The 21,314-nt window shown below is 35.2% G+C and overlaps 1 protein-coding gene across 21 annotated transcripts in view; it reads right to left on the bottom strand.

The window, feature by feature from the left end:
* Nucleotides 1-21,314, bottom strand: part of CDC42BPA (CDC42 binding protein kinase alpha) — a 327,011-nt gene that overhangs the window by 145,004 nt on the left and 160,693 nt on the right. For 20 of the 21 annotated variants that reach the window (XR_011434078.1, XM_070255597.1, XM_005607958.4 and 17 more), the window contains 4 exons: nt 10,209-10,409; nt 8,333-8,581; nt 6,307-6,386; nt 3,442-3,608 (listed from right to left, as the gene is read on the bottom strand). Coding sequence is in view for 20 of the 21 variants with exons in the window: in XM_070255597.1 (XP_070111698.1) it covers nt 3,442-3,608; nt 6,307-6,386; nt 8,333-8,581; nt 10,209-10,409 (697 nt within the window). In the remaining variant the exon portion in view is untranslated. Of the gene's footprint in view, nt 1-3,441; nt 3,609-6,306; nt 6,387-8,332; nt 8,582-10,208; nt 10,410-12,307; nt 12,362-21,314 lie in introns of those variants that run through there. The other variant, XM_070255596.1, reaches the window with a different exon arrangement.

Genomic DNA, 21,314 nt, shown 5'->3' with positions numbered 1-21,314 from the left:
GAGAGGAAAATTTATAGCCATAAACACAGATATTAAGAAATTAGAAAGATCTCAAGTAAACAACCTAACTTTACACCTCAAAGAACTAGGAAAAAAAAGAACAAATTAAGCCCAAAATTAGCAGAAGGCAGGAAATAATAAAGATCAGAGCAGAAATAAATGAAATAGAGATCAGAAAAAAAATAAAAAGGATCAACAAAACTAAGAGAGGTTCTTTGAAAAGATAAACAAAATTCATAAACATTTATCTAGAAGATAATGTTTTAAGGAAAAAAGAAAGGAGGTTCAAATAAATAAAATTAGAAATGAAAGAGGAAAGATTATAACTAATACTACACAACTACATAGGATTATAAGAGACTACTATGAACAATTATATGCCAAGAAATTACATAACCTAGAAGAAATGGATAAATTTCTAGAAACATACAATCTACCAAGATTGAATCAGGAAGAAACAGAAAATCTGAACAAACCAATAATAAGTAAAAAGACTGACTCAGTAATCAAAAACCTCCCAATACAGAAAACCGTAGGACCAGAGAGCTTCACTGGAGAACTCTACCAAACATTTAAAGAAGAATTAACATCAATCCTCCTCAAACTCTTCCAAAATGTTTAAGAGTAGGGAACACTTCCAAACTCATTCTACGAGGACAGCATTACCTTCATACCAAAACCAGACAAGGAGATCACAAGAAAAGAAAACTATTGACCAATATCCCTGATGAATAAAGATGCAAAAAATTCTCAACAAAATATTAGTAAACTGAATTGAAGAAGACATTAAAAGGATTATACACCAAGACCAAGTGGGATTTATCTCTGGGATGCAAAGATGGTTCAAGGTTCACAAATCAATAAATGTAATACATCACACCAATAAAATGAAACATAAAAATCAACTGATCATCTCAACAGACACACAAAAAGCATGTGACAAAACACAACATCCTTTCAGGATAAAAATACTTAGCAGATTAGGTACAGAAGGAACACACTTCAATATAACAAAGGCCATATATGACAAACCCACAGCTAACATTGTATTTAAGGAAGAAAAATTGAAAGCTTTTCCTCTATGATAACAAACAAGACAAGGATGCCCACTCTCACTATTCAACATAGTATTGGAAGTCCTAGCTAAAGCAATTAGCCAAGACAAAGAAATAAAAGGAATCCAAATCAGAAAAAAAGACATAAAACTGTTGCTATTGCTGCCGATATGATTTTATATACTGAAAATCCCAAAGAGTCAACCAAAAAACTGTTGGAACTAATCAATGATTTCAGTAAAGTTGAAAGATACAAAATCAACATACAGAAGTCAATTGCATTCCTTTACACTAATGATGAAGCATCTGAAAAAGAAATAAAGGAAACTATCTCATTCACAATAGCATCAAAAACAATAAAATACTCAGGAATAAATTTAACCAAAGAAGTGAAAGATCTGTACAATGAAAACTATAAGACTTTGCTGAAAGAAATCAAAGAAGACACAAACAAATGGAAAGACATCCTGTGTTCACGGATCAGAAGAATTACTATTGTTAAAATATCTATACTACCCAAAGCCATCTACAGATTCAACACAATATCTATCAAAATACCAAAGGCATTCTTCAGAGAAATAGAAGACACAATCCCAACATGTGTGTTGAACCACAAAAGACCCTGAACAGCCAAAGCAATCCTGAGGAAAAAACAAAGCTGGAGGTATCAGGCTTCCTGATTTCAAACTATACTACAACCCATAGTAATAAAAACAGTATGGGACCAGCACAAAAATAGACACATAGACCAAGGAAACAGAACAAATGGCTCAGAATTAAATCCCAGGGTATATGGTCAACTAATATTCAGCAAGGGAGCCAAGAACACCCAATGCAGAAAGGATGGTCTCTTCAACAAATGGTGCTGGGAAAACTGGAGAAACACATGCAGAACAATGAAATTCCACCCCTATTTCACAAAAATTAACTCAAAATGGATCCAAGACTTAAACATAACACCTGATACCATAAAACTCCTAGAAGAAAACATCAAGAAGCAACTCCTGGACACTGGTCTTGGCAATGATATTTTGGATATGATGCCAAAAGCTCAAACAACAAAAAAGCAAAAATCAACAAATGGGCCTACATCAAACTAAAAATCTTCTGTATAGCAAAAGAAACAACAAAATGAAAAGACAGCCTACCGAATGGGAGAAAATTTTTGCAAACCATATATCAGATATATCAGGGGTTAATATCCAAAACATATAAAGAACTCATAGAACTTGACAAAAAACAAACAACTTGATTTAAAAAATGGGCAGGGGGGTCAGCCCAGTGGCGTAGCAGTTAAGTTTGAATGCTCCACTTCGGTGGCCCTGGGTTCACAGGTTCAGATCCTGGGCACAGACCTAGCACCACTCATCAAGCCATGCTGTGGAGGCATACCATATACAAAGTAGAAGAGGATTGGCACAGATGTTAGCTCAGCAACAATCTTCCTCAAGCAAAAAGAGGAAGATTGGCAATAGATGTTAGCTCAGGGCCAATCTTCCTCACCAAAAAAAAAAAAAAAGAGCAGAAAAACTAAATAGGCATTTTTCCAAAGAAGACATCAAAATAGCCAACAGGCACATGAAAAGACACTCAATCTCACTAATCATCAGGGAAATGCAAATCAATGCAAATCAAAACCACAATGAGATATCACCTCACACATTAACGTCTATCATCAGGAAGACAAGAGACAACAAGTGCTGGTGAGGATGTTGTGAAAAGGGAATCCTTACACTGCTGGTGGGAATGTAAATTGGTCAAACCACTATGGAAAACAGTAAGGAGGTTCCTCAAAAAGTTAAAACAGATCTAACATATGATTCAGCAATTCTACTTCGGGGTATACACCAAAAGGAAATGAAAACAGGATTTCAAAGAGATATGCACTCTCATGTTTATTGCAGTATTATTCACAATAGCCAAGATATGGAAACAACTTAAATGCACATCAGTGGATGAATGGATAAAAAAGATGGGGTACACACACACACACAATGGAATATCATTCAGCCATAAGAAAGGAGGAAACCCTCCTATTTGCAATATGGATGGACCTTGAGCACATTATGCCAAGTGACACACATCAGAATGTAAGTGTTATACTAGGATAACACTTTTTCCCTTTATCCCAGTAGTCCCATTTTCCTCTCCCCAAAGGTATTTATTCATACATGTGTGGGAAACAAATACTATTTTGCTGTTTATTGTTAACTTCATGAGTTTACAGAAATGGTATGATACAATATTCTGCATAAATTTCTATAACTTGATTTTTTCTACTTAATAAAAAAATTCCTTTTTGAGGTAAAACAATCACCTATAATAAACAGTTCATAACACTGAGTCCAATTCAAAAGGGAAAATATCATCTTTAAAATATATTTACCTTGAAGCTTTCTACTAAGTTCAAGTTTTTCCTGTTCAAGGCGCTTAATTCTTCTTTCATAAGCTTCAGTTGCTAAGGTGTTATCTAGAGTCCTTTGAACGTTAACGTCAAGATCCAGTGAAGTGGGACCAGCAGTAACTCTCAAACAGCTCCGATCAGAAAGAACGCTGAAGAAAAGAAAAAAAAAAGTGGATTTACATTGAAATAAAAAGTTTGAAGAAAAAAAGATAACCTTTTGAAATGTTCACTTAAAACATGAATTTGAGTATCTAGTTACAGTTTGCCATCTAGAACGATTATAATACACATTTTTTGCAAAATCACAAACAATGAGCTTTTAGAAGCATTTTTAAAAATGAAAACATAAATTGCTCAAATCATCTTGAATTTATTTTAATAATCACAAATTATAAAATGAAGTTTGCTGAAGGGTTATTGGCAGTTCAAAACACTGTGACCACCAAAGTGAAATAGAAGTCAAGAGCACTAACCATGGTCCTCTCTACCAGAACCCAGAATTCAAAAGAGAAATGCTTTCTTTAATTCAACACAATTTAACTAAAAATATTTGAAGTGTTGGACATTCAGCAGTGAGCAAAAGAGTCAAAACCTGCCCACGCAGAGCTTACATTCCAGTTACAGGGACAAAAATAAACAAGCTAAGTAAAATATTCAGTACTTTAGACAGTTTTAAATCCTAAGGAGGAAACATAAAGCAGGAAAGGGGAAAGTGAAGTCTTGAGGAGAAAGAAAGAAAACTTAGACAAAGTGGTCAGGGAAGTCACCACTCAGAAAGTAACTGAATAAAGTCCAGAGAGAGCAAGGGGATGGAAGAACATGCCAGGCAGATGGAACAGAAGTGCAAAAGCCCTAAGACAGGAGTATGTCTGGCATGTTCATGGGCCAGAAAGCAGACCTGTGTGGCTGGAGTGGAGTGAGTAAGGGCAAGAGTGGTAGGAAATAGAATCAGAAAGATGAATGTACATAGAACTTGATAAAGTTATAAGAACTTTGGTTTGGAGTTAAGATAGGAAGCCGCAGGGGCTGAGGGCTGGGAGCAGCGGCCATTGGTCCTGAACAGGGGAGTAACATGTTCTGACTCATCTTTTAGCAGGATCACTAAAATAGATTCAGAGAAATATAAGAAATGACCTTATGAACATCTGAAGCAGGTGGTTAAGAGAGATTTTAAGAAGGGAGGGAAGAGGTCTCACCTGGAGATACACATTCAGGAGTCATCAGCAAAAATCTGGGAGAGCACCATAGAATATAGATGGAAAACATGCAAAGTCTAAGCCATGGGACACTGGGAGATTAGGAGGTATCTGATGTGGAGACTGAGAAGGAGTGGCCAGAAAGGTAAGAAGAAATCAGGCAAGTGCCCCGCAAGCCAAGAGAAGAAAGTGTTTTAATGGGAAGGGGCCATGACAACTAAGATGAGACTAGGCAAATAAGTAAGACTAGGGCTGAGAGATGATCATTAAATTCAGCAACATGGAGCTCAGTGGTGACATCGATAAAAGCAGTCTGCACAAAGCGATGGGAGCACAAACCTGCCTGGAGTGGCACTGAGAGAAGAGTACAAGAAAAATGGACAAAATACAGTTTGATGTAATTTTGCTATAATGTGGAGCAGAGAAATGGTTGGTAGCAGGTAAAGAAAATGGCATTAAGAAAGATTTTACATTTTGCTTTGAAGACGGGAGGAAGGGGCCGGCCCCGTGGCCAAGTGGTTAAGTTCAAGCGCTCCACTTCAGTGGCCCAGGGTTTGACCAGTTGGAATCCTGGGCACAGACAGGGCACCGCTCATCAAGCCATGCTGAGGCGGTGTCCCACATGCCACAATTAGAAAGACCCACAACTAAAAATACACAACTATGTACCAGCAGGCTTTGGGAGAAAAAGGAAAAACACAATCTTTAAAAAAAAAGAAGGGAGGAAAAACTACATGTTTGTGAGCTGATGGGAATGACCTGATTATGCAAGTGACACAGAAAGAGAAAAACTTATGATGTAACAGCAAGCAATGCACTAGTAGGCAAGAGGGGACAGAAGGAGCGGGCCTTAGCTCGAAGCTCGTACAATTCATCCATAAAAACAAGAGTACATGATCCAGAGGTAGGCAGGTGGTAATTGGTGAGGAGAACTTGAGGAAGTTATCTGCTGTTTGCTTCAACCTCTCAGTGAAAGAGGAAGCGAGATCATCAGCTGAGAGTGAGGATGACAGAGGTTTCAGAGGAAAGTATAAAGTATAGAATAGTTATCTAGGAGAGAAGAGGAGTGGATACACTATGGTAATACAGTACACTTGCCAGGCAGCAATCAGGGGCACTTGAGGTTGAGACCAGTAAGAATGGCCAGATATTCTTCTCTAGACACACTGAATTGCACAGGTACAAGCAGAAAATTGAATTGTAATAATGAATGTCAACTTAGAGTGAGACACAAAGAACTGAAGGGGTACACAAGGAATGATTATAATCATTCTCAGTGGAATTTAAACTGGGTAAGGAGGAAAGAAAAGATGAGTCGAATAAGGGTCAGTGAAAAGATGCTTAAGATTAACGAGCTGAAAGTTCTGATGCTTGACACCTAAAGAACATTTATTCAACAGCATGGGACCCATCTAATTCTTGCCCCAATGTTAACAGATAGATTCTGAGCTCTCTATTTGTCCTATTTTTTCTCCTCCAAAATGAGTTAAGATTCTTATACATTCCATTGCAATGTGTAACTTTTCCCAGTAGTAGATTCATCCTATTTTTTAAAATTTTTGATTTATGTCTCTCTTATACATTTTTTAAAACCTCAATTCATTTTAATTTGCTTTAAATTGTCCAAATTACGTTAACTTTTCAAACTTACCAGCTACTAGTATACGTAAAACCAACAAATGGCAGATGGTGGCCAGAAAATGCAGTATGTGTTGGTGGGGGCATTGTTTCCTAAAGGAGGAAAAAACAGCTGGTAAGAAATAAATAACTAAGACTTGGAGGTTGGGCTATAAATATTAACTGTCAAAAGGAAATATGTGACTGTTCAATTTAGAAATACTGATAAGTTTGGTACAGATGTTTAATAATATAAAATTTAGACCATGAACATTGCTATTGTAAAATTCTAATAAAATGAAAATAAAGATCGAAAGTCTGACTGATACTCAAAGTACAGTCATTATTCATGTATTCCACATATGCAAATTTGCCTAGTCACTAAAATTTATTCGTACTCCAAATCAGTACTCACAGTACTTTTGCAGTCATTTGTAGGTATGTGTAGGGCAAAGAAAATTTTGAGTTGCTCACTTACATGTCCCCAGTTGGGGTGGAACAAGGAGATGCTCTGCCTTCCTGGCTTAGCTCTCACTCTGTAAACAAGTGTTCTTTTCAAAGTCTATGTGTACCATGTTTTCACATTTTTGTGCTTTTTACAAGTGATTTCACTGCTTAAATGGCCTCTGAGCGTAGAGCTGATGTGCCATTTATTGTTTCTAAGCAAGAAGGCTATGATGTGCCTTACAAAAGAAATACATGTGTTAGCCAAGCTTCGCTCAGGCATGAGTTACAGTGCTGTGGCCCGTGAGTTCAATGTTAATTACTCAACGATGTATATTAAATAAGGTGTCTTTAAATAGAAACACACATAAAACAAGGTTATGTTTTGATTGGTCAATGGAAATGTTGTGACCAGAGGCTCACAGGAAACTAACCCTGTATTTCTCCTAGGAGCAATGGTTCAATATTCACTAATACAGTATTCTCAGCAACTTTATTGAACACAACTATCGCAAATAATCAAAACCAACTGTACCGTATATTTAATTTGGAATGACTCACAATTTCTGTTAATAGCAAATACAATTCTTGTAATAAAAAACTGATGAGGAAAGTACATTTAATTCTTTCTTGTGAGGTCCAGAGAGGAAAGCACAAGAGAAATTCTTATCTGCTTTGGATATGGTACTTACTGAACAGTAAAAAGTGATATAAAATTAACATAAAAATTCTTAGTACAGAATTAAAACCATAAGAAATTGAATAAAACTAAAAGTTCAAATTAAAAAGACCAAAAAGATAAAAAAACATAAAAATTTTATGTTCTTATTTTCCTAGATTTTAATTTACTATAACCTACTGGTTGAGAGCACAAGCTGACAAACTGTGCTGCCCTGTTTCAATATGGCCCACAAGCTAAAAATGGTTGATGGAGCATTTGGCTAATCTGCTGTGGGCCACTTGCCTGAAACAGGGCTATGACTGCAGGCTGGTAGGGTTGATTTCCCTTTCCCATTCATCTCCTACCAAGGCTGCTGTTTGTAGGGGCAGCACCATCGGGCACAGGTCTTCAGCTCTCAGATCAAGTCAGCCCCCTCGGCAGTAAAACTGCTGGTTTTGCTAAGCAGCTCCATACCAGCAGTTCTCCCGTCCCAATCAAGCTAAAGGACATGGGGAGGGGGCTGTTTTTAACCAAGTTCAGAGTTTTCCAGAAATAAACGATTCTCAATTTACTTACTTTGGGTTGATGTGTCAAGCCCTGAAATGGTTATTTTTGACAATTTTGTCCAATTTCATGACTTTTTAAAGGAGAGATTTGCCAACCTCTTCTCTGCCATCAGGAAGTCCACTTTTTCAAGCATCTAATTTGTCCTCTTCTTAGGAAACCTAATGGCATAACTAATCTAAGAAGTAAATCTTTGAATTTTTTGTGCTCCTAGTCACGAATAACTATGTTCATCTCAGTTAACTCTCTTAATTTCCTGATTTATGAGAAAATAAATACTAGAACCATGATAACAGTTAACTGATAATTGATAAGGTGGTCCATAAAACTGCTTTATAACCACATTAAAAAGAAACAGAGGGACAGAACTTCTTCACAATGTCATACTTACAGAATTCTTTAAACAGTCATCATCCACATCAAAATTTGATGTATCTGTTGGACTGCTAACTTCTGGAATATACGGTGCTTCACAGTTTCGAATATTATCCCAGTCAATTCCATTGAAAAATGGGTGTTTCTTAAAGTCTTCTATTCCATTCTGACCAAGTCGATGCTCTCTGCTACAGATGAGCCTTCGAATAAGATCCTTAGCATTTTCAGACACATCAGTCACTTGAGCTGGAAACTGAAACCTTTCCTAAACAGAGAATAAGAGAAACAAAATAGAAATCAGTAATTAACTTACTAAGTAGGTTGATTAACATTTACTTTTTTAAAAATACATTTTCTTTTAAAAATAACAAGTGTACACTGGTACAAAGTACTGATAGTAAAAAAGACACAGGGATGGATGAGAAAAGTTCATTTGCCTAAAAGAACTTTTAATTTCATAAGTGACTTAGTTCTTACATGCACTGAGGAAAGAAGAACAAATTAAATGCTAAAATACCTTAGAATGAAGAGAATTCATTAAAAGCAGTAGAATTTGACTCAAAATTTCAATAGAGCGTAGAGAGATTGATGATGGTCATATAAGTCTCATTAATGATTAAGCAATAATAACAAACATTTTCAAAAAATGTAATATGTACTTGACACCATTGGAAGTGCTTTACTCACAGAACTTGTTTAATCCTCATAGCAATTGTCTAAGGTAGGTACTACTTTACCCTAACTTTATAGACCAGAAAACAAAGGCACAGAGAGTTCAAGCAATCTGGGATTTGAATCGATGCTGTCTGACTCCAGAATCCATGCTCTTAACAACCTTGCTCTAGTATAACGATTTCTCTCTGAAATGCTTTCCATGCTATTTACAACTTTGTAGCTAACTTCCTGTCTTTCAACTCTTCATAACTATTTAGCAGATTATCTTTGGAGCCAGGCAGAAGAGCATCAAATCTATAAAACTGATTTATATACATGTGAAGCAACTAATCATAACTGTATCTCCAGAACAAGTTAAAAAGAATAGACTGTCCCTCCCTTTATGGGATATTCCTACTCATATTCCAGGTCCTTGCAACTGCTCACAATCTTTTGAGCCAATTAATTAAACCTTCTTCTTATTATTATGAACAATCTATTTCTATTTCACTTGGTACTAAATGGATTAAAGTTTTATTAAGTGATTTCTGTTGTGCATCCAGATTGTTTCCAATGTTTAGTGATCATAAATAATGCTGGAATCGGTGTCCATGTACATACATCTTTGTTCCACTGAATATTTCCTTAGGGTAGATTCCTAGAACTGAAGTTGCTCAATCAAAAGTGCTAACCCTTTTTTTAAGGCTCTGGATGCATATTTATACACTTCTTGACAGAAGAGGTTACATCAATTTATATTCCTACCAACAATGTCTAACAATGTCCATCTCACTGGATTATTTACAGTAAAAGTACTATTTTCCTTTTCATCTTTGCCAATTTGACAGGACAGAAAACGTTTCTCATTTTTATTTTAATTTGCATTTCATTTATTACTACTAATGTTAAGAATTTTTTAAATACATTCTAGTCATGATTTTACTATTGTAGCAATGATATAAATTGTCTGCTTGTAATCTTTGTCTATTATTCTACTGGAGAGACCATTTAATATCCTACTTACTAGCATCTCTAATAAAATACAGCAGAAGGTTAGAACTAACAATTTTATGTATAATTTATGGATTTATTATTCATGTTTGTCACGTCCTCTATTAGCATAAAAATTAGATTGTTTATTGTTTTCAGAAAAATACTTTTTTAAATATCACATTACTTTAAATGCATTATATGTATTATTTACCACATTAATTTGAAAAATAGTAAAATATACTAACTTTATGATTCATGATTTTTCCATATGTCTCCACCAGAGATTCTGCATAAAACGGCGTTTCTCCATAAAGCATTTCATACATACAGACTCCCAAAGACCACCAGTCACACTCAGGTCCATATCTGCCTTTTCCATCTTCCATGGCTTGAAGGATTTCAGGAGAGATATAATCCGGAGTTCCAACAGCCACTGAGGACTGCACCTGAGGAAGTTCATATTTTTAGTAATCTACTATAATATATTAGAAACAATAATTTTAAATTAAAAATATTTACATTTACTTAGATACACGATAGACATTACTTCATAACAGCTCTGACTTTGCCTTATCGGAATTTAACCTCCTTGTACATATAAGTTAAATCTTTTATAATCTCCACCCTAACAGTTCTCTAGGTTTCACAACACGATAGAACTTTTATTATAGCCATTACTTAAATGACTACACTCAGGGTACCAATATGATTTGAACACCGCAGTCATTAACAACAAATTGCATATTTAGTTTAGAACAGTCTTATTATTGATATTATCTGTCCAACATGTACATAGAAAAAAACGGAACTGTGGAAATTTTACAATTGGGGGGAAAAACTGAAAAAACTTGGCTAATACTTATAAGCAGACTAGAGATTATTTTAAAACACTTTAACGGAAACCTAAGGAAATAAATGTTAACAATGTCCCACAAACTACTTATTAATCCAAAAAATTATAAAAGGGGGAAAATACATCCTTCAAAAAATAAAGTCCCAATAGAGAAAAATAATTGGGCATACAATTATGGCAAGGTAGATATAAATTAAAGAATAACAGCTAAAAAAAATATCCTTGGCACATATCCAGTAAAGAACTTTGAAATAAAAGAAAATTGGTTCTTTATATGTTTTAAAAGAAAGTATCAGAAAATGAACATTCTCAAGGTAGAATAACAGTTAATATTCTCAATTTTCTAGACTAAATTACCATCTTAAAAATCACTAAAATAGACTTCCTCTTTGGCAATACTGAGATTAAATAACTTGAAAACTCTTCCATTATAAACTCTTAAAAATACTTAATAAAATATAACCACTTTTATAAAGCATTTTATTAAAAAAGAGAAATTCTTAGGGGCCAGTAATGAAGAAATGGTTGAGAACCAGGCTGGTAAGCAGTGCAGCAGGAGTGGGGTTGTCAAATTGCATTTTAATGTAAAAGGGACAAAAGGAAAGACCTTGAGCTTACAAGACATTTGAAGCGAGAGGCTGCCCCATACAACCTTTACCATAAAGGGTACACTGTCAGTGAAAAGGTGAATTATAAAAATCTGCCACTCAGCAGAGAAAAGTAAGACATTTTTTTAATCTTGATTATGGCTGATACGTGAAGAAAAATTCCTCCTCTAGAAATTCCTAACTTTAGGTCACATTGTCCTACTGTCTGGGATTCTAATTCACAGTGCTTCTGCAGTCCAGAAGTTGTCAAGCCAAGAAAATGGCAAAAATATCAACACCAGGTTAGGTGCCCTAGAAAGCTGGGCATAAAAAATTCAAAACTACTCTGGGGGACACATTCTCAAACTTAGCCACATGTAATTCTCACACAAAAAAACCCACTGAAGATGAGCTCACAATCCCATAATATAAACTAAATAGGGAAACATCCCATTTGAACAAAAGGCACAAATATGAACAAACTATACAGCAAGATCCCTAACAAGCATCAGTTCCACTTTATGAAATAAGTATGTTTAAAAGTATTAAAGACTTTTCTTAAAAATCAAAAGCATAAGAAAAGGAAAAGAGAGATGAAAAAAATCAAATAGAAGTCCTAGAAATTAAAAAAACTAGTCACTGAAATAAAGAACACAGTGGATAGGTAAAAGATACAAAAAGATAAATAAAATCAGATGCACTTCTATACACACCGTAGTTAAATTGCAGAGCAGCAAAGGCAAAGGGATCTTAAAAACACTTAAGAATAAAGAGAGAGCACCTACCAAGGAATGACAGACTGACAGCTGAATTATTAATACTAACATAGCAATCAGGAGAAATTGGAATTATATCTTCAAAGTGGTAAGACAAAATAATTCTTAATATTATATTCCCTACCTACCTCAATTATGATACAGGAATGAGGGTTAAATAAAGACATTTTCACACAAAGACTCAGTGGACTATCACGTGTAGACCCTTTCAGATAGACAGAAGTACTAAAGGACACACTTCAGAAGACAAGAATTTAACCGAGATGGAACAAAGTGATACTAGAAGTAATTGTGAACAAGATATTAGTAAACTTTACCATGCATCTAAATGGTCATTAATTGGGTAGAATAATGATGAAGAGAAGGAAGAAGAGGACAATGCAGAATACAAAGAGGAGGAGGAGGAGGAGGAGGAGGAGCAGGAGGAAAAGCAGGTGGAGGAGGAGGAAGGAACAACTACTTGAAGGTTGAAAAATAAGATGGAACTAAAATACTAGAAAACAATAACATGTTACTGAAGGAGCAATTAGAATTAAAGTGTTCTAAGTTTCTTGTTTTTATAATTTTTATTTTTTGCTTTTCAATTATTATTTTTAATTGTGGGAAAATACCCATAACACAAAATTTACCATCATAACCATTTCTAAGCGCACGGTTCAGTAGCATTAAGTACCTTTTACCTTGCTGGGCGACTATCACCACTATGCATCTCTAGAACTCTTTTCATCTGGCAAAACTGAAACTCTGCACCAGTTAAACAATAACTGCCCGATTCCCCCTCCTCCCAGGTCCTGGCAACCACCACTGTACTTCCTCTCTATGAATTTGACTACTCTAGGTACCTGACATAAGTGAAATCATACAATATTTGTCCTCTTGTGTCTAACATATCACTTAGTATAATGTTTTCAGGGTTTATCCAGGTTGTAGCATGTGTCAGAACTTCTTTCCTTTTAAGGTTGAATAATATTTCACTGTATGTATATACCACATTTTCTGTATCTATTCATCTGTGGATGGACACCTGGCTTGCTTTAAATCCCTTGGCTATTGTGAATAATGCAACCATGAGAATGGATGTAAAAATATCTGTTTGAGTCCCTGCTTCCAATTCTGTGGAGTATATACCCAAAAGTGGAATTGCTGGATCATAAAGCAATTCTATTTTTAATTTTCTGAAGAACTTCCATACTGTTTTCCAGAGTGGCTCTAACTTTTCATATTCCCACTAACAGTGCACAAGAATTTCAATTTTTCCACATCTTCACCAAACCTGTTATTTTCTGTTTTTTTGGTTTTGGGGTGGGGTTGATAGTAGCCATTCTAATGGATATGAGGCAGTATCTCATTATGGTTTTGGTTTGCATTTCTCTAACGAATAGAGAAGCTGAGCATCTTTTCATGTGCTTGTTGGCCATTTGTAAATCTTCTTAAGAGAAATGTCTATTCAAGTCCTTTGCTCATTTTGAATTCGGTTGTTTGTTACTGAGTTTTACATTCTTCGTACATTCTGGATAAAGTTCTTTATATATTCTGGATATTAACCTCTTATCAGACATATCATTTGCAACTATTTTCTCCCGTTCCATAGGCTGCCTTTTCACTGTGATGATTGTGTCCTTTGATGCAAAGAAATTTTTAATGGTGAAGTAGTCCAATTTATCTGTTTTTTCTTTTGTTACCTATTGCTTGGTGTCATATCCAAGAAATCACTGCCAACTTCAGTGTCATAAAGCTTTCCCCCTATGTTTTCTTCCAAGAGTTTTATAGTTTTAGCTCTTACATTTAGGTTTTGATCCATTTTGAGTTAATTTTTGTATAGAGTATAAGATAAACTAAGTTTCTTGTTTTGATTAGGAATATGATAGAGAAACTGATTAACTCTAGACTTTAGGTAAACTATAAATGTTAAAAATTTAACGATAAACATTAAAATATTTGAAATAGACTATAGAATTTCCAAAGAAGAAAAAGAGAAGTAAAATTAAATTTCACCAAGTCAACAGAATGCAGGAAAGAAGGAAAAAATACCAAGTATGCATGTAAACAAACAAGCAAAACCTATAATAAATAGCACAAGATACTAGAAATAAATACAAATACACTGATAATCATAAAATTCATAAATGAATTAAATTCACCTATTAAAAGACAGCAACATCACACTGGATCACAAATAAAACCAAAATGAACAATTTTTTTTAAATCAGCAATAATCTGTTTTAAAAGGATGCACCTAAACATAAAGACGTGGAAAGGTTAAAAGTAAAGTGATGGAAGGGGGCCAGCCCCACGGCCGAGTGGTTAAGTTCATGCACTCCGCTTCGGCGGCCCAGGGTTTCACTGGTTTGGATCCCGGGTGCAGACATGGCACCATTTATCAGGCCATGCTGAGGCCTGACAGGCCACAACTGGAGGGACCCACAAGTAAAAGTACACAACTATGTACCGGGGGGGCTTTGGGGAGAAGAAGGAAAAATTTTAAAAATCTTTAAAAAAAAAAAAAAGTGATGGAAAAGCTAAACCAGGCAGATGTTAAACAAAAGATAAGGAAGCTATATTAATGCCAGTCAAAATAGATTCTAAAGCCATAATCATTAAGATTTTTAAAAAATTCCTTAACATAATTGTAAAAGAAAACACCCTGAAATGGCAATTATGAATAGGATGTGCCTAAGAACATAGCTACAAAAGAGTTGTGAAAATACTGATGATTATAAGAAAAAAATTAATAAATTCGACACTATAATAAGGATTTTTAAATAACAGATAATAAATCACAAAGAAATAAACCTTAGTAAGAATACAAAAAAACTGAACAACAAAGTTAACAACTTTAATCTTATGCACATATATAGAAACTTACACCCAAAAGTTAGAAAAATGTATTCTTTCCAAACAAACACGTAACACTTATAAAAACCGGCCCATTACAAAATCAAAAAGCAAATCTCAACAAATGCCAGAAAAAACTGGTATCAAATGGACCCATTCTCCAGTAAAAGAAAACAGAAATAACCAAATAAAGAGTATAACAATATGGATATTAAAAGTGGATACATAATGCCGCAATGAACATAGGGGTGCGAGTATCTTTATGCCTTTGTGTTTTCAAGTTCTTTGGATAAATACCCAGCAGTGGAATAGCTGGATCATATGGTAGATCTATCCTTAATTTTCTGAGGATACTCCAAACTGCTTTCCATAGTGGCTACACCAGTTTGCACTGCCACCAACAGTGAACAAGGGTTCCCTTCTCTCCACACCCTCTCCAACATTTGTTGTTTCCTGTCTTGTTAATTATAGCCATTCTGACCGGAGTGAGGTGATACCTCATTGTAGTTTTGATTTGCATTTCCCTGATAGCTAATGATGTTGAGCATCTTTTCATATGCCTGTTGGCCATCTGTATTTCTTCTTTGGAGAAATCTCTGTTCAGATCTTTTGCCCATTTTCTAATTGGATTGTTGGTTTTTTTGTTGTTGAGCTGTATGAGTTCTTTGTATATTTTGGATATTAACCCCTTATCTGATATGTGGTTTGCAAATATCTTCTCCCAATTGTTAGGATGTCTTTTCGTTTTGTCGATGGTTTCCTTTGCTGTGCAGAAGCTTTTCACTTTGATGTAGTCCCATTTGTTCATTTTTTCTTTTGTTTCCCTTGCCCGCTCAGATATGGGACTTGAAAATACGCTGCTAAGACCAATGTCATAGAGTGTACTGCCTATGTTTTCTTTTAGAAGTCTCATGGTTTGGGGTCTTACATTCAAGTCTTTAATCCATTTTGAGTTGATTTTTGTGCATGGTGTAAGGGAATGGTCTACTTTCATTCTTTTGCATGTGGCTGTCCAGTTTTCCCAACACCATTTATTGAAGAGACTCTTCTTTCTCCATCGTATGCTCTTGGCTCCCTTGTCGAATATTAGCTGTCCATAAACGTGTGGGTTTACTTCTGGGCTCTCAATTTTGTTCCATTGATATGTGTGTCTGTTTTTGTGCCAGTACCATGCTGTTTTGGTTACTATGGCTTTGTAGTATAATTTGAAATCAGGGAGTGTGATACCTCCAGCTTTGTTCTTTTTTCTCAGGAATCCTTTGGCTATTCAGGGTCTTTTGTTGTTCCATATAAATTTTAGGATTCTTTGTTCTATTTCTGTAAAAAATGTTGTTGGAACTTTGATAGGGATTGCGTTGAACCCCCCTATGTTCATTGCGGCATTATACACAATAGCCAAGACTTGGAAGCACCTAGGTGCCCATCAAGGGACAAATGGATAAAGAAGATGTGGTATTTATACACGATGGACTACTACTCAGCCATAAGAAATGACAAAATCCAGCCATTTGTGACAACATGGATGGACCTTGAGGGTATTATGCTGAGTGAAATAAGTCAGAGAGAGAAAGTCAAATACCATATGATCTCACTCATAAGTAGAAGATAAAAACGACAAAAAAAAAAAACACGTAGCATTGGAGATTGGACTGGTGGTTACCATTGGGGAAGGGGGAGGGGGGAGGGCAAAAGGGGAGATTAGGGTCACATGTGAGGGGATGCACTATAATTAGTGTTTGGGTGGTGAACATGATGTAATGTATCCAGAATTTGAAATGTGATGTACATCCGAAAAAAATAAAAATTAAAAAAAAAGTGGATACAATATGGATACTAAATAATGAATGGTCCACAGAACAGTTTTAACTAAAGTTGGAAAATATTTAGAACTGAAAAATAGTACAATGCTCTATATCAAACTTATGAAGGAAAAGAAAAACACAAACAAAATTAGGAATGAAAAAAGAATAAAACTACAATGTAATAGAAATTTTAAAAATAAGAAGAGTGCAATCTGAACAATAAAATTGAAAACTCAGAGAAAATAGACAATTTTCATAGAAAAAAAATACAACTTACCAAAACTGACTCAGGAAGAAACAGAAAACCAAAGAGACCTATAACCATTAAAAAATTTGAATCAATAGTATAAAATCTACCTGGAAAACAAACAGGAAAACAAAACCTCACCACGACAAAGGTGATTTAAAAGTGAGTTCTACCAATTATATAAGAAACAGATAACCCCTGCATTATACAAACTGATCTAAAGCCAAAAAGGGTAAGGGGAGAGGATATGGCTCCCCTGTTCATTTTATGCGGCTAAAATAACTTAAATTCAAAAATCAGACAAGAACAATTTGAGAAGGGAAATTACACTGCAGTTTCAGATATGATCACTCTCAGGTATGAATCTCAGGTAACAATCCAATATTGAAATTAGCAGTCAACCTAGCAATTTGTCCAAATATATCAATACAACTTCATGATACAGTTATGTTTATCCAAGGAATGGATGATTTAACATTGGACAATCTATGTCATCCATCAGATTAACAGATTAAAGGAAAAACACCCTAATATCATCTCAACAGAAGCAGAAAAATCATGTGATAACAATGACAACCATAACAAATTCTTGGTAGTCAGAAACAGAAATTTCCTTAATCTGATAAAAAATATATACCCAAAGTTTACAGCAAACATCACACTAAATTTGAAACTACAGAAAAAATACCATTAAAGTCAGGAACAAGACAAAGTATCTAATATTGCATGATAAGAGAAAAAAGGTAGCATACATAAGGATTGGAAAAGACAAAACCGAAAGCTGGTCACTATTTGTGAATTATATAATAGTCTATAGAGAAAATCTAGAAGAATCTACAAATTATTTTGAACTAATAAAAAAATTTGGCGAGCTTGCTTTTTTCAAGAACATGGAAAAATCAATGGTGGTCCTAAAGAACAGCAACAAGCTATTAAAACACAAATTTTAAAAAAGTTATTTATTTATTTATTTATCTAAAGATTGGCACCTGAGCTAACAACTGCTGCCAATCGTTTTTTCTTTTCTCTGCTTTTTCTCCCCAAATCCCCCCAGTACATAGTTGTATATCCTTGTTGTGGGTCCTTCTAGTTGTGGCATGTGGGACACCGCCTCAACGTGGCCTGATGAGGGGTGCCATGTCCACGCCCAGGATCTGAACCAGCGAAACCCTAGGCCACTGAAGCAGAGTTCATGAACCACTTGGCCACTGGGCTGGCCCCTAAAAATTTATAACAGCCAAAAAAAAGTCCACAAGGTGCCTAGGAACAAGTCTAACTTATAAATAAAGGTAATGGATACATAACGAACAATATTATAAAATTTCATTAACAGAAAATTTCATTAAAAGAAAACCTAAAACAATAGAAAGAGACACTATATTCATGGATGGGAAGTTTCCATGTTGTAGACATAAATTTCTCCAAAATTAATCTTTAAATTCAATGCAGGTCTACAAGCTTGTGTTTGTGAAGGGATGTTTGTATGTGTGTATATGTGTACATATATAAACCAATAATGTAATTCTAACAACCATAGGGAAAAACAAATGGCCAAGAATAGCCAGGACAACTTGAGAGGAATAAAAAGAATTATAGCAGGACAGTCCCTCATAGAAATTGACTTCTTATAGAGGTATAGTGATTAAGATGGTATAATTTTAATTTAGACTTGAGAACCAAAAAGCAAGCTGAAACTTGCTTTGGAAAGTCACGAAATTTGGGAAAGGTTAAAATTGAGGCAACTGCGCAGGTAATAAATAAGGACACATACAAAGTCATATTATCATAACATTTCAGAACACTAGGAATAACGAAACATCCTAAAGCCTTCCAGAGAAGGAGGGAAAGATTATAACAGAAGGATTGAGAATTAGAATGGCATCAGATGTCTCGATAGTAAATTAAGACAATGCAATGCCTTCTAAATTGCAAAAGAAAAATAATTCAAAATCTATAATACTACGTCCAAATTACCAATCAAGTATGAGGATAGAAATGAAGACATTTTTCAGACATGCAAGATGATGAAGTATTTACTTCCAATGGAACTTTTTCAGGCAGCTACCACCAAATGAGGAGCAAGACAGACATGGGATCCAGGGAACAGAGGATCCAGAGAGCAACACAGTAAATTCCACGATGATGAGGAAAGGCAGAGCTGGGATGATAGCTGGGCAGTAGGTTTACAGAACAGTCTAGATTAGAATGGGAGAACGCAAGACTCAGTATAGATATCTCCAAATGATAAAAGGGAATCACTAAGTTATTTAATGTGTCTGAGGGGGAAAGAAATTGCTAAATTACTTAATGTGTCGTGGAGAGTGTGGGGATAAATTAGTGAGCTACACAGAAAATTAGGCAAGGCAAAGTGGTCACTTACTCCAGGGAGAACAAAAAGTTGTTCAAGAAAAGAAATGTAACTAAAATAAACTGCATGGCACAGCTATGAATGATTGGTATAATCTCATAAAAAAATGAACAGGATTTAATAAAAGATTATGTATTAATTACAGTGGGAAGATAGAGAGGAAGTACACGGGTTGGGTGAGATGGGGGTAAGAGACCTGAATCTTCATCTTCCATGGGAAATTAATAGATAATATCTAAAACTAAATAATCAAGAGACAGTAGTTCAAATATGATAAAAAGAAATATGTAACAACATATGAAACAACAAAAGAAACAGTCAAAAGATAAGTGTCTGCCTCTAGTAAAGCAGATTTGGAGGTGGGGAGAGCTACAATAAAGGAATGCTGTTTTTCATGGTAAGTCTTCCCAAAATATTTATATATCACTTTGATAAAAAATAAAAATAAAATGGAAATAAAACAAGTAGAAAGAAGGTTTCTTCATCATAATTTTCTAAATGGAGGACCAACACACCACTGTGTCCAGGAAAATTATTTTGAGATCATCAATAAAGAACAGATGACTAGGAAGACACACCAGGATTTCAGGAATAAATTTGACCAAGGGGAACTTCTACAGTCAGAAACAGTACTCAGAGCATTCTGGAATGCATGGGGATTTGGAAGCTTGGGCATCAGACTCCAGGAGAGAAGCCTCGGCTTTGAGTCTGGGGGCTTAGCACATGCAGGTCTGGGGAAACACTACCTCTTCCCCTGGAATTCTTTTTCAGTGTAGCTGCCTCCTCTCTGGAATCGTGGCCCTGACTTTAACCTATGTTTTCTCAACTCAGGCAGACCGTCATGCCCTTCCTCCCTTCTCATGTCCCACCTGGCACTATCCACCTCCCACTTTATAGTTCACACCATGCAGTTCTCCTAGAGCAGTAGAACTGCACGTACCCATCTTACATGGTTTGTGTGACTTTTGTCATCTCTTTTACTTCTACATACGTCACAAACCCCACACGACAATGTTATTACTTTTTCTTTAAAAACCAGAGGCCTTCTATGTAAATTTAAAAAGAAAGACAATACAGTCTTTATTCTTTATCTTATAGATCTTATCACATCTAATATTCTTTATCCTACAGTTCTAGGTATCCAAATGGTATTACTTCTTTTGGCATGAAGGACATTCTTTAGCATCCAGGCCTGCTGGAGATTAATCTCGCTTCTTTCATTTACCTGAAAATGCCTTGAATTCTCCTCAGTTTTTGAAGGATATTTTTGCTTGATATAGAATTCTTGGTTTACAGATTTTTTTCTTTCAGCACTTTAAAGATACCATTCCAAAATCTCTGATGACAGGTCAGTGGTTATTCTTACCATTTTTCCACAGTATGTAATGTATTTTTTCTTCTGGATGCTTTCAATTTTTTTATTTCTCTTTAATTTTCAGCAGTCTAATTGTGACATGGCCAGGGGTGGCTCTTTATAACCCTGAGATACGCTAAGATTCTCAGATCCGTGTTTTTCATCTCATTTGATAAGTTTGAGCCATCAATTCTACAAATTTTACTGCTCCTATCTCATTCTCTTCTCCTAGGATTCCAATTATATGAATCTCTGAGCTTATATTTATTTTGCTCAATCTTTTTCTCTCTGTTCTTCAGATTGGATAGTCTATTGATCTGTCTTCAAATGCACTGGCTCTTCCTTCTCTCATCTCTAATCCACTGGTAACCTCCTCTGAATTTTTTATTTCTATTACTGTACTTTTCAAGTTCTACAAGGTCCATTTATTTTTCTGCTGACATTCCTTACCTGCACAACCTGTAAGACTATATTTTCCTCTGATTCTTTGAACATTTTTACGATGGTTTCATTAAGTCTCTGTCTGCTA

This window comes from Equus caballus, chromosome 30, assembly GCF_041296265.1.
Source record: "Equus caballus isolate H_3958 breed thoroughbred chromosome 30, TB-T2T, whole genome shotgun sequence".
Lineage (NCBI taxonomy): Eukaryota > Metazoa > Chordata > Mammalia > Perissodactyla > Equidae > Equus > Equus caballus.
Note: the sequence above shows the minus strand (reverse complement) of the source record. Positions and strands in the feature narration are given on the sequence as shown.